Source organism: Homarus americanus, unplaced genomic scaffold (assembly GCF_018991925.1).
Source record: "Homarus americanus isolate GMGI-L3 unplaced genomic scaffold, GMGI_Hamer_2.0 scaffold24050, whole genome shotgun sequence".
Taxonomy (NCBI): domain Eukaryota; kingdom Metazoa; phylum Arthropoda; class Malacostraca; order Decapoda; family Nephropidae; genus Homarus; species Homarus americanus.
The window spans coordinates 907,886-922,651 of record NW_024736661.1 but is presented as its reverse complement, the minus strand read 5'-3'; the positions used below and the strand labels follow the sequence as shown (position 1 = coordinate 922,651).

The window sequence follows — 14,766 nt, the reverse complement described above, 5'->3', positions numbered from 1 at the left end:
CTGCACTGTCTATATACAACTGTACAGTATGCTTTGTCTATAAACATACAGAACTGTATACCTGCAGTGTCTATATGCATGATGAACTGTACAGTATACCTGCACTGTCTATATACATGGTGAACTGTACAGTACACCTGCACTGTCTATATACATGGTGAACTGTATACCAGCATTGTCTATAACTTGTACATGGTGAACTGTATACCTGCACTGTCTATATACATGGTGAACTGTACAGTATACCTGCACTGTCTATATACATGGTGAACTGTATACCTGCATTGTCTATATACAAGGTGAACTATATACAGGGTACCTGCATTGTCGTTATACATGCTGGATCAAATGAAAACTTGTATAACGATTTTATTGAATATCAAGTCTATACAACAAACCTTTACAGTAAGTATATAGTTTGTGGACCATAAATGAATATATTGTACATACATTCTTCAAGTTTAATGTCAACACACACAGCCTTTGTAAGGTAGTGATTCAGTGTAGAGATATTTGTACAGTACACCTAATTCTCCCAGGATATAAAGTCGGTCTATGAACCTGATTAGATATGTTGTAATGGAGCTGGTCCTTATCCTCTGAGGGTGTTATCTGGAAGAATCTCTGTTTGTTGTTATCTGTAATGTTATCACAAAGTTCCAGGTGCACAATCTAGGAGTAGCTGTGCTGCTGCGACTGTCACCACTACCACCACTAACCTGACGGCTGGTTATCGTCCGCCTCTGCGAGTGATAACCACGACTAACATAATCGCTGGTTTTTACCCTTATCTTGTAACGGGTAGAGCAGCCGCCATTTTGAGTGACGGTGGCGAGACAAGTGTGGGTGGTCATCCACAGTGAATGGTAGTGTAGAGGACGAGGAGACGTATGATAGACACAAGAGTGTGAACCAGCACAGGAACAACTATAACCACTTCACAAACAATGTTCAAGTACCTCCTCCTAGCCACGCTCCTGGGTGGCGCCTATGCGGTGAGTTTATCTGAGTCACAGTTTACTTGATACTTCTTGCACTGTTGGCAAGTGCTGGGCATGCACTGGCTCCTGAATGTATCTAAACCAGCTCCAGTGTTGGTCAAGTCTGGTCTTGAAACAGCTCACTCTAGGTGCCATCACAACACTCTCTGGCAGGTTGATCCACGAGTTCACAACTCTCATTCTGAAAAAGTTACCACTCACAGTTTTCTGGACTTTCAGCTTCTTCAACCTTGAGCTGTGACCTCTTGTGGGGCGAGAGTCCGCTAGCTCCAGGTATGGACACTTGACAGAGTAGTGCCCTTTGAGATATTTATACACCTCAATTAGGTCTCCCCTTGCCCGTTTATAGTATAAGCTAGACAATTGCAGGCGCTCTAATCTCTCTGGGTAGCTGAGGTGGCAAAGTGCAGAGTGCAGGCACCAGTGAGGTGGCCCTCCTTTGGACATTTTCAATCAACTGACTTTCCCTAGCATATCTCGGGGACCAGACGGGGTGACAGTACTCTAGACGGGAAAGCACTTCACTCTTGAAGATCGTTACGAGGGACGGACCGTCTAGATATCTGAACGACATTCTTATAAGACTTAATAATTTAGTTGCTTGATTCACCTTCTTCTTGCAATGACCCAAGAACTTCAGTTCATAGTCAAAATACACACCCAGGTCCTTTTTGCATTCGGTCTCAATGTAGTTTCTTTGTCCCGTTGGGACATATGATACGCCACCTTACTGTTGGTGCATCCTCTTACACTTCATGACATTGAATCTTTGCAGCCATTTCTTCGACCATTCTTGAAGCTCACAGAGATCTTTCTGTAGCTCTTCACAGTCTGCTTAGTTCTTGATTTCCCTAAATAACAAAAATATATTTTTCAAAATCAGAAAGCAAAGCTACGTCAGGTTAATATGTTTTTATTTAAAAAATGCTGTTTAACCAAACCAAAAAGTTTCCAGGGCCTAGACCAGCTTTTCTCAAACTTTTTTGAGTGCAACCCAATTTTGAATATCTGGGAAATTTTGCAACCCATTGATTCAAATACAATAAATAAAAAACTGTAAAATCAAATTTAATGTTATGGAGTCATGTCCCTCGCTGCTGACTTGACATGACGACAACAAGTAGGTCATTATCTATACCAGTTATTGTTATCATGCTGTGTGCACATCTGTACTTAGGGATAACACAGTCTGTTTTACTTGTGACACACCTGGCCTTAAAACTTTAAATTGCTGCCATGCAAACAATCTTCCTGTGCTGACCCACATTGTGTCCTCAGAAGAGGGTATAAGAAATAAATTGTCAAAGCTAAAGGTTCATAAGTCCTGGCCCTGACATGGTGCATCCCAGAGTGCTAAGAGAGTTGTGCAACGAGCATGCTGAGCTCCTGAAGACCCTGTTCTGTAAATGCCTGGATGAGCAAAAGGTCCCCAGTGATTGGAAGATGGCTTATGTGAGTCATATATTCAAGAAGGGCGATTGACACTCCAATAATAATTATAAACCAGTGAGCCTGACTAGCATAATATGTAGAGTACTTGAGAACATTATAAGAGATGCCATGATGGAACATCTACTGCGAAACAACCTTTTAAAGGATTGCCAACATGATTTTATGTTGGGACGCTTCTGTTTAACACAATTACTCAAGGTACTGGATGTTTGGACCCGAATTCTGGAACACGTTGGCAATATCAACAATATATTGTTGATACTGATTTTGCCAAGGCTTTCAACAGCATATACCCCATGAAAGGCTGAAAATTAAACAAGAAGGGTATGGAATTCGGGGGAAGTGTCCTAGTGTGGATCGGAGACTATGTATTATAGCAAGCAGTTTCTGGTGAATAATGGTACAAAATTGTCATGTGTACCCGTGACAAGCGGGGTACCGCAGGGCAGTGTATTGGCCCCGCTGTTGTTTGTTCGCTTCATAAATGACATTCCAGAAGCTGTACCCTCCTCCACACAAATGTGTGCAGACGATGCCAAATTATTTAGGGAAATCAAGAACCAAGCAGTCTGTGAAGAGCTACAGAAAGAACATTTTGAGCTTCAAGAATGGTCTAAGAAATGGCTGCTAAGATTCAATGTCACGAAGTGTAAAAGGATGCACCAACAGTAAGGCGGCGTATCATATGTCCCAATGGGATGAAGAAACTGCATTAATTGAGACCCAATGCAAAAAGGACCTGGGTGTATATGATGGCAATGAATTGAAATTCTAGTAGGTCTTACAAGATGGTAGTTCAGATATCTGCTGTAGATGGTCCATCCCTTGTAATGATCTTCAAGAGTGAGGTGTTTCCCCGCCTGGAGTACTGTCTGGTCCCCGAGATATGCTAGGGACTGTCAGTTGATTGAAAATGTCCAAAGGAGGGCCATCAGACTGGTGCCTGCCCTTTGGCACCTCAATTATCCAGAGTGATTAGAGCACATGCAATTGCCTTGCTTATACTACAGATGGGCAAGGTGGGAGCTAAATGAGGTGTATAAACATTTCAAGGGGCATTACTCAGTTGAGTGTCCATACCTGGAGCTAGCGGACTCTCGCCCCACAAGAGGTCACAGCTCAAGGTTGAAGAAGCCGCAAGTCCAGACAACTGTGAGGGGTAACTTTTTCAGAGTGAGAGTTGTGAACTCTTGGAACAACCTGCCAGAGAGTGTTGTGATGGCACCGAGTGTGAGCTGTTTCATGACCGGACTTTACCAGCACTGGAGCAGGTTCAGATACATTCAGGAGCCAGTGCATGCCCAGTACTTGACAACAGTGCATAACAGAGACGTGGCCGACTGCCCAAGCGGCTAACAAGCCAATCAGTGGCGAAGAGAATAAAAGTAAAAAAAAAAAAAAAGTAAGACCTTGGAAAATATTTTACCTTAACTCTGTGTGAAGTTAAGTGAACATGTCTGGTTAATTAAGGAAGCATATTGTGGATGCTAGACTTAGATCTTAAATTACTGATGTACTTTAGCTCAAGTCACACAGTGCAACACTTACATCTTTGCTTTGAGGAATACTTATCATGTGAACCTCAAGTCACACAGGTGCAACACTTACACCTTCACTTATTAGGAATATTTTCATGGGAACCTTTATAAATTCAGATCTTGGATTTACTAACTTTGTACATTAATGTAGTTAAGGTAAATATATGTGTACTATAGAGTAATATTAATCCATTTTGTATGTTCATTCTTGTACTTAGATTAAGTGAAACATTTACTGCATGTATAGTCCCCCTTCACTTGGGCGCTTACAGGTGCTTGTCGTATAAACATTCCACAAATCATTATCATTGAGATATTTGTTTTAATATTGCTTTACTTTGATTCCATAATGTTTACTTTTGTGAGTTTCCTTCTGTTGAATGTAAATAAACACAGTGCTGCCACACTGCATAAAACCTGATTAGCCCCTGTAAATGCACTAGTGAAGGGGACTGTACATTCTTTCATCTCCAATTACTACATTAGCAAAAACTAACTGAAATGTCTGACAAGGGAAATTATGGATACTGTGTACGGGAATTCGTGTTGTGCATGAGAGTATTGTATTGTGGTGAGCAGCTGTTGGAGTAGTGTGTGGTAGCCAGGAATGGGAGGTTTGTGTTGGGCCAAAGGAAGTTTATACTACAGTACTGCGTTGGGGAAGGTATAGTTAGTACAGCAGCACAGTACTGGTCTTACAGCAGTAATCTCTTTGCTTTAATGGTAATGTGGGTGTGGCAGATGTGTGTTCCACCACAGCCCCAAGTTCAAGAAGCCACAAGAACAGATAATTGTCAGGGCTAACTTTTTTGGATTAAGAATTGTAAACTCTAGGAATATCCTGCCAGTGTTGTGACAGCCCCGAGCGTGAGTTTATTTAAGACCAGACTTAACCAATGCTGGCACAATTTCAGATACATTCAAGAACTTTAACTTGTCCAGCACAGTATAGTACAGTATTTACCAGCAATATGAAATGGAGAAATGACCAACTTTGCAAAATAAGAGTACAATAGCTGATTCTCTTGAATGGAATAGATTTGGAGATTTAGAACAGAAGATGCCTAGATAAGATCTTAATAACCACATGGGTGAGTGTGGGGATACACAGTGTACCATGAACTGATGTATTAATATGATTATAGCAGATTATGACATACATACAAAACATTAAGATCTGAGGAAGAGTTACAAATGTCATAAAAGTAAATTATGAAGTAGAAAACAATACAATCTAACATAATTCAGCTTCATATGTCATATATGGAAGTGGCGAGTGTTAACATAAAGTAGTGATAACGTTAAATGGTGTGGCACGAAAAATGGGAGTACAGTATGGTAGATTATGTAACGGAGATAAGAGATGGCAGCTACTCTGAGGTACTGCAAGGGCGGATGCAGGGGGGGGGGGTGTCCTGACCCCCCTCCTTTTCATCAGAAAATTCCCATACTGTTTCTTTAATGTAGTATTGTACCCAGGCATTTTTGTGTAGTAAAAAGTAATTACTATTGACCTCAGAATATCTCTTAATATCAAGTGCACATGGCTTCAAAATGCCCATGATATTGGTCAGATTTTCTAAAAATTTCGGGGGGGGGAGGGGGGGGCTTACAGCACCCCTCAAACCCCCTAGTTGGGTGGACTCGCTTTGCTCGCCATGTTCCCACACCCAAAACTTCTCAGACCCCCCGTCTTTTGATATTCCTGGATCTGCCCCTGTGCTTTTGAGCCGCTCTAGTATGTGTGTCAGCTGTACTGTACCCATATATGTACTGTACCATGGTTTTATCCAACAGCTGCAATGCAAGTGTGGAAAATGACTGTAAAATATTATTGATGATTATTATATTATTGTCATATAATTATTATTGTTGTTATTATAATTTATGTTAACATTGTGGACCAACAGGAAGGTTTGACCCAAGAAGAGGAGTTGTACATAGTGGCGGGTATCCTAGGAGGTGTGTGTCTCCTCCTCACCATTGCTTCCATCTACAACACCTTAACCATCATCAGGTGTGTACCTATGTGTCCTTCGCCACCATCACCATAAGTGTACCTGACCATTATCACTCTCCTCATCAACTTGGACTATTGTTAATTCATCTGACTGTCACTACCAGCATCATCCAGCTTGCACAGCCTCTTGACAGTACCCAGTAGGCACCATGGCCCAATACTACCTAACATTAAGAACTTGACAACTCTTGACAGTACCCAGTAGGTGCCGTGACCCAATACTACTTAACATTAAGAACTTGACAACTCTTGACAGTACCCAGTAGGTGCCGTGACCCAACACTACTTAACATTAAGAACTTGACAACTCTTGACAGTACCCAGTAGGTGCCGTGACCCAATACTACTTAACATTAAGAACTTGACAACTCTTGACAGTACCCAGTAGGTGCCGTGACCCAATACTACTTAACATTAAGAACTTGACAACTCTTGACAGTACCCAGTAGGTGCCGTGACCCAATACTACTTAACATTAAGAACTTGACAACTCTTAGGACAACCAAATATCTCCATATGGTTGGGTCATCACTTATCACAAATAAAGAATGGGGATATTGTGCCACTGATCACCACAGTTCACTTCCTAAAAAAAAGTTACTGAGTTACATTTTGCTGTACAGAATGTCACCTTACAATCATCACCAGGTATTACTGCTCTATATTACTCTATAATTACCATCAGGTGGTGATCCTTTACCATTATCAAGCGTCGTCCTTCTCACTCTGTCACCACAATTAAAATATACATAGTTGTCATCATTCATCTCTTTAATATTCATTCACTTATTTTTTTACAAATTTTCCTTGTCATTATTGGCTAAATCATTAACTATGATTATAAAAATATAATGTTGAATTCTTGTCCGAGTATATCAGTTATATTGACTGTCTCTCATTAGTCACAAACATTATCATCAATTTCTGTTACAGTTTATATAAAGTTATGTGTTCTGTATAATATCTAGAGTTAATATCTTAGGTACTTTTGTGTTTGTATACTTGTACTGAGACAGTGTCCTACAGCTTACAGTCCAAGGTGGCGGTGCTGCAGGCCACGGGGTCTGCTGTCACCAAGGTGGTGTCGGAGGCTGTCGCTGACCAGAGACGTGACGTAACTCCTCCACTCAGGTAAATACTAGAGGTGTGGCGTGGGTGAAGCTGGGGATAAGAAAGCTAGGTCAGGCTAGGATAAGGATAAGTTAGGCTGTGATAAGGAAAGGTCAGGCTCTTGTAAGGATAAATCAGGCTAGATTAAGGACAGGTCAGCTGGGACAAGGAAAGGTCAGCTGGGATAAGTACAGGTCAGTTAGAATAAGGACAGGTCAAATGGTATAGGGATAGGTACAGTATTGCTAAGAAAATAAATAGAGTTTATCTTTTCACCATTGATATTAATACTGTAGTAATGATTATGATAATAAAGACATTAATAATAATAAAAGTTACCATTATTAATGATTATAATAATAATACAGTACAGTACTCCTATTTGGGCTATCTTTATAGTACTGTACCCTGTACAGTTTACAGTTTTCTCTTTATTGATAAGACAAACTCTGTGGTTACTCACATATAACACTTTACAGTAAATAACAATCATCTGGTGAAAACAGTTGTTGACAACCAGACTTAGAGTACCCAGTACCCAGAAAATTCCGTGGAAGATTGATTTTTTCCGGCTTTGAGGATCGCCTTGTTACCCGGAAATCTCTCATTCCTGGAAGTGCTCTGCACTAATTGTTCTGGCTAATATATATATATATATATATATATATATATATATATATATATATATATATATATATATATATATATATATATATATATATATATATATATATATATATATATATATATATATATATATATATATATATATATATATATATATATATATATATATATATATATATATATATATATATATATATATATATATATATATATATATATATAAAATAACCTTCACTAACCTGAAGCAATTAATAAAATTAATAAAAGTTAAGTTAATAACTGTAATAATGTAATAAACAAGTTAATAATATTAATAAAGTAGTTAACATGTATAACAACATTAATAAAACAATCAACAACCATAATAATGTTAAACAGTGGTTAGTCCCTTGTATAAAGGGTCGCCCCTGAGCTGAATAAAACATCTGGCTTTAGCCAAATAAAATACAGTACTAAAAGGGGTGTCCCCATAGTGAAGGGGTTAATAACCTTAATAACATTTAAAAAATTGAATAACATAACAAAGCAATTAATAAGCATAACATTAATATATTTTACCAATTAATAATCTTTCAATATGACATTGTAAAGATATTATTGATAAAGGAAAACTAATAGAATAATAAGAATGAGAGGAGAGCAGTTACTGAGGCAGGTGATAATCCTAACAGGGAACCTTATGGTGGTGGACCAGCCAGGGAAGAACACAACCGTCGCCAGGACCGATCTGAGGACAACTTCCGCCGTCAACCTACACGAGACAACTTTAGGATGGAAAGGTACCTCATCACCACTGTACCACTATCATCACTGTACCACACATCTATCACCATTGTACCACAACACCACTATCCATCACTGTACAGTACCTCACCACCACTACTACCACCATCACCATCACTACGACCATCATCACCATCACTAATTCATTGCCACCATCACTAATTCACTACCACCATCATCACCATCACTACCACCATCATCACCATCACTAATTCATTGCCACCATCACTAATTCACTACCACCATTATCACCATCACTAATTCATGCCACCCTCATCACCACCACTACCACCATCATCACCCCACTAGTACTAGGTCACAGGAGTATAACAGAAGGATGCTGGCCCTTAAGTACACCCCTTTAGTCATGTTTTTAATCAGGGATGTGAGAGATTGAATACTGTAACCCAGGTAAGGCCTTCTACAGAGCTGTGTACAGTAGTTAAAAAAATATCTGACAGGTTGGGTCCGATGACAACCAAAATTATACGTTCAACTGGTGATGTCTCGGGAGGGTTGGTTTGCATGTCTTCACCCATCGCCATTCAGTATCCAACACAGGGGGTGAGTTGACATATGGGAATAAAATAAATGGTTAAATAATTACTATCACATAGTATAAGGAGACAACACATATATCCCAATACCTATCATCTGTGGTCTCATGATGTGTCACACAGAGTATGTACAGATACTTTATTAGCTACTGTACATATGTTATGAAGGCACATTATATTCAGCTACTGTGTGGTTTGGGGCATAACTGGCATGCTGTGTTTTATGAAATGCTCGGGTTTATACGCTAAGCTTTGAATATATATTGTAAACAACAGGGATTGATAATATATACAGTACAGGCATATAAACCAGCATGATATATTCAACATTACATTATTATACACACACAGAGCTCTTCCGGGGATGAGAGATTTCTAGGTGAGACAACTCTCAAGCCCGGAAAAATCCTACATCCCTGGAATTTTTCCTTGAGCTGGGAAAAGTTTTTAGAATTGTCCAGAATTACGCATTATTTTATCATCGGAATTTGCTCCCAAACCTGGAAATAAAAAGGTTAACACAACATACACACATACAAGGTTAACACAACATACACACATACAAGGTTAACACAACATACACACATACAAGGTTAACACAACATACACACATACAAGGTTAACACAACATACACACATACAAGGTTAACACAACATACACACATACAAGGTTAACACAACATACACACATACAAGGTTAACACAACATACACAGCTGTAAGGGGAATATCCCATCTAACCTAACTTTACCAAGCGTATTTTAACCTAATCTTATCAAACTTAAACTAAGCTAACCAAACCCAACCCGACCTAACCAAACCAAACCCAACCCCACCAGACCTAACCAAACCAAACCAAACCCAACCCCACCAGACCTAACCAAACCAAACCCAACCCCACCAGACCCAATCCCACCAAACCCCACCGGACCTAACCAAACCCAACCCAACCCCACCAGACCCAATCCTACCAAACCCCACCAGACCTAACCAAACCAAACTCCACCAGACTTAACCTAATCAAACCCAACCCTACCTGACCTAACCTAACCTTACCCGAAGATATTACTGTTTACTTTTATCCTCTTCGCCACTGATCGGTTCGCTAGCCACTTGAGTAGTTGGTCACGTCTCTGTAACACACTGATGACAAGTACTGGGCATGCACTGGCTACTGAATGTATCTGTACATGCACCAGTGTTGATCAAGTCTGGTTCTGAAAGAGCTCACATTCGGTGCTGCCATGTTTGGTAGTGAGGGCCGTCTTCCATGGTCCAGTGTTAGTACAGTACAGGAAGAAGCTGCCATGTTTGGTAGTGTCACACTGGTTAAAAAATTCTGGAATCACCAAGTTTTGTGAATAACAATAACAATGTGGTCCTAATGTTTACAGTGCATAATCTATTAATTTGTTTATCCTATTCATTTATCATTTCACCACTTACAAACCATTTGAGTGTTTGATCTTGTTTTTGTAACTTTGTCTATAATATTAAATACACACACCAATGTATTTTAATACCAAAATACTTTAAAATAAGTAAGTTAAGCGCCATATAAACAATACTTGAGCTTCACTACACACATACCCTCGCTCGACTGGTAATCTTTTACAACACTGCTCAGGGAGACCAACGCTGGGGTGGAGGCATTAACATATTTTAATACAGTACTGTACTTAGTAAGGCTTATTTTGTTATCAGATGCATATAAGTGTGGTGTTGCCCATGCAATGTTTTAGGTTCATCTAGGTATTATTTGTTGTGGGTAATGCTTACACCATGTACTGTACTGTACTTAACTGTACTGCTAACTTGGTTATCTGCTCAGCTTTCACCAAGCTCAACAGCACAGTACATGAATCAAGTGGTGAAAACTAAGCAGATATGGGTAGATATAAAATGACATTTCTGCTCTGATATGATTGTGTGGATTTGCTTTATACAGGATGAACAACGATTACTACAAGGACGACCGCTACTATGGAGGGTGAGTCTCACTTATGGATGGTGAGTCGTACTCAAGTGAAAGCAGACATGCATACTAGACGGCCAGTATTATATACTGTATTAGACTGAGTAATCTGTACAACATCGAGGATAAGTAACATATACCAACAAATATCACTTGATGCATGAATTAAATTTTCTTTGTTGATTGATATTTTATCACACATAATGTATAAACACACGCACACACCTTCTAGTGACAGTATAGGTACAACAACAACAAAAATGGGTTTTTCTTTGCACTTCTTCACTGAATATCATCAAGGTGTGTTTACTTCATATATATTCACTTCATTATCACTATGCAATGTGTCATGATCTATTCTTGTAAATGGGTTTTGTTTTTGCATCACAAAATAAACAAAAACTTTACAAGATTCTGATGTGAAAGAAAAATTCACCTCTAGCTTCCATGGTACAGTAACTGATGTCTAGAGAAACACAATAATAAAAGTTGTACTGTATTTGTTGTTGGTGATAGAAAATTGTTTTAACAGACCAGCGCCACCACCACGACCCATCAACCGCCAGGAGTCCCGGACTAGTGGCTACTACTGAACTCCTTCAAGATAACTCCTCACTACCTGAAGGTATATTCATTCATCTTTTAATTAACACTTAATACACACAACTCCTCCAACACAGGGCAGATCACCAGTTGTTGACACCTTCCCTCCGGGTTTTTCCGGACTTCCTCGACACAACACAGCATTTCTAGCAACATCTTGGTTACATATATCTTTTACATGTCAGTTTGTTATCATTATCTTCAGTTTAAAAAGTTTATATTTGAAAATTTTATGTTAACTACAGATGTGACCACACACCTGTACCTGACTTCAGTATTGTATACAGGTACTGTACTGTATTTGGGTTAACTCAAGAGGTCAAAGGCAAACTTTATATTCTTGTGCATCTCTCTTATCCAACACTACAGTTCTGTAAAGTGCACAATGAGCATCAGGCTGTCAAAGGTACTCCTGAATATATCGGAACCTGCTGTGTTGGTCAAGTCTGGCTTTGAATGAGCTCACACTCGGTGCCGTCACAACACTCTCTGGCAAATTGTTCCGAGAGTTGACAATTCTCACTCCAAAAATATTTGCCCTCACTGTTTTCTGACCTTGTGACTTCAACCTTAAACTGTGATCCCTTGTGGGCCAGCTCCGGGTATCACTGCCTAGTGCCTCTGAGATGTTTATACACTTTGATTAGGTCCCCCCTTTACTGTCTATAGTATATAAGTTAGGCAGTTGCAGGAGTTCTAAATTTCTCTGGGTAGCTGAGGTTCTGTAGAGCAGGCACTGGTGGCCCTGCTCTACAGTACTTTGTGAAAGAGTTACTCTTTTACTTCTACTTGAGTAACATTTTGGCAATGTAACAATACTTTTACTTAAGTAACAAAGTACGGTACTTTTTACAACTTTGATCATGAATAAGAGCACCATCTCAACTAACCTAGTGAGTGGGATCCTGTCCTGTCTAAGGCTATGGCAACACTGGATCTCATTTGCATTAGTTTTAACCATTCTTACCAGTACTATAGGTTGTAGGTGGCTGTCACTTGTCATTCCTGGACCATATAACCCATAGTGTGAGACACAGCCAGGACCTCTCCCTTCAAGTGATGTAATTAACAGTGAGGACCATAGTCTTCTCTTTCCAACAATAATGAAGAAGATTATCCATGACCCAGATAAGGTCGGGGATGCCAAGATAATGGAACTGAAATAAGAGGAGAGGTCATTGTAAGTTTCATTATGGCCACATGTGTAACTCCATTACAGGAAAGCTCTTGCTGAACTATCGTAGAGTGACCTCATACATCTTTCATCATCCTTTAATTCTCAGCTCCGATACTGTACACAGTCAATCATTCTTTATCACAACACAGTAAAAATAATTCCAGTGTGTTATCAGTTGATCTGGTTATAAGAATTTCCAGTGATAAGCTGGTTGTCAGAACCCTTTGAGGACAAAAGCTTAAACTATCACCATTAAAGGGTTAAACTCTTCATTCTTAAAGGGTTAACATTGTCCTCAATGGGTAAAAACCATCATTTTCAAAGGGCTGAATTATTATCCTTTAAAATTATTGTCCTCAAAGGGTTCATAACAAGAGATGTTGACATTTAAACTTTGAATAATGAGGACTTATCACTGATAAGAGAGATACCAACATGAACTCCACCAAGTAAACTAAGAAATTTTGTTGTGATAGTGAGCACGTTTTTTATGTACAGCACAGTACTGTACTGTACTGTACTTGAACATTTAGGATTACTTCTGGTTTATCTTTGTCCAGGAAGTGTTAAGTCAGGGCAAATATTTCTAACAAGAATAAAGAGGAGCAACTATGAAAGAAACAAACTCAACACTTGTGTGTGTGTCTGTCTTTGATCATGGCTTGCCACTCAGTGCCGTCTCATCCATCCACCTCTGAGACCCACCCCACTGGCATCACACCTTTTATATCTGTTCATAACACAAAGCTAAGTAATAATGGCAGTATACTGCATTACAAAGGTCTGTGTCTATAACCTTTAATAGGAAGACTAGGTAATATTTTGTGAAGTAACTGTAAATGGAGTGAACACAAAAAGGCAACAAAATGAAGAAAAGAAAATATTGCACAAAGTTAGCCAGGGGTCACTCACAGTAGTCCTGGTACAGTATTTGGAACTTTGATCTTCAACAAAATTCATGTAGATTAATAACTTGCTTAGTGATGTGTGAGTCAATATCTACTCCTCTAGTCTCAAGATCAACTCTCACCTTTGACTTCCCCAGTTGACCCACATGTACTTATCACATCTAGAACTTCATGAGTAGTGCATGTTGCGTATGGTCACTCAACATAACATCCATCTTGAGATTCCTTTTAAATGACACAAATGGACAGACACAGTTAAACAGAGATTGTAGTTAAAATCTAGGTTGATTCACTTGCTGGTTGTCCTCGAGTTTTGTTAATATAACTTAAGGATGGTAAGCAGAGGTACAATTTGAGGCAAGGCATGTAATGTTATAGTAATTATTGTATTTATTTTCAGATCTGGTACTTCACACAACAATAGCATCAAACTAGCCAAGGCGTGTTCCAATTTTCTTATGGCAACTAACGTCAGACAAACCAGGAAGCAATAGTACACCTTTAATTCTAAGTTTCCTACTCACTTTATGGCACTTTGAAACGAACACACACACACACACACACTGTACTGTACCTGTCATTTAGAACTATGAAATCCCCTTCCATTAAGACGAGTTTTGAGGTTCATAGTTGGCAAGATAAGTTCCAAGGTGATAGACATGTACTACAGTACTGTATAAACATCTACATAACTTTGATCCCTTGAAGAATTCCCTCTCTGCTGTTACACACTGTACAGTATGTTCCCTTACGCATGATTCATCACCACATGCCAAGGAAGATTACTGGCTCATGGATGTGTCCATGATTACTTGGTACATATAATGTACCATATTTACTACTAGTAATTCTTTTTCCTGATATAATTCATGGAATTTTTGTTCCCCATTTATCTTATAACACTTTGTTGTATAAACTGCCCTGTAGCAAGTTAGTGAGAAATGGAGTGACAAAGATTTGTGTGATGAATATTCCTCAGATCTGAAGGCTGTCAAATTGTAACTGTTTGAGTTAAT

General features: G+C 39.1%; 1 protein-coding gene across 2 annotated transcripts; it reads left to right on the top strand.

Annotated features, from left to right (window-relative positions):
• The first annotated feature begins 704 nt into the window (after positions 1 to 704).
• LOC121872377 lies at positions 705 to 14,753 on the top strand. Of its 2 annotated transcripts, XM_042375127.1 has the most exons (7): positions 705 to 995; positions 5,902 to 6,008; positions 7,038 to 7,142; positions 8,420 to 8,527; positions 11,036 to 11,077; positions 11,595 to 11,687; positions 14,151 to 14,753. In XM_042375127.1, exons 1-6 carry the CDS (start codon positions 948 to 950, stop codon positions 11,653 to 11,655), a joined length of 471 nt encoding a protein of 156 aa, XP_042231061.1. In that variant the 5' UTR covers positions 705 to 947; the 3' UTR covers positions 11,656 to 11,687; positions 14,151 to 14,753. The 2 variants fall into 2 exon arrangements, with proteins under 2 accessions (XP_042231061.1, XP_042231062.1); XM_042375128.1 differs by lacking the exon at positions 11,036 to 11,077 and having other exon boundaries at positions 785 to 995.
• The last annotated feature ends 13 nt before the right edge of the window (positions 14,754 to 14,766 follow it).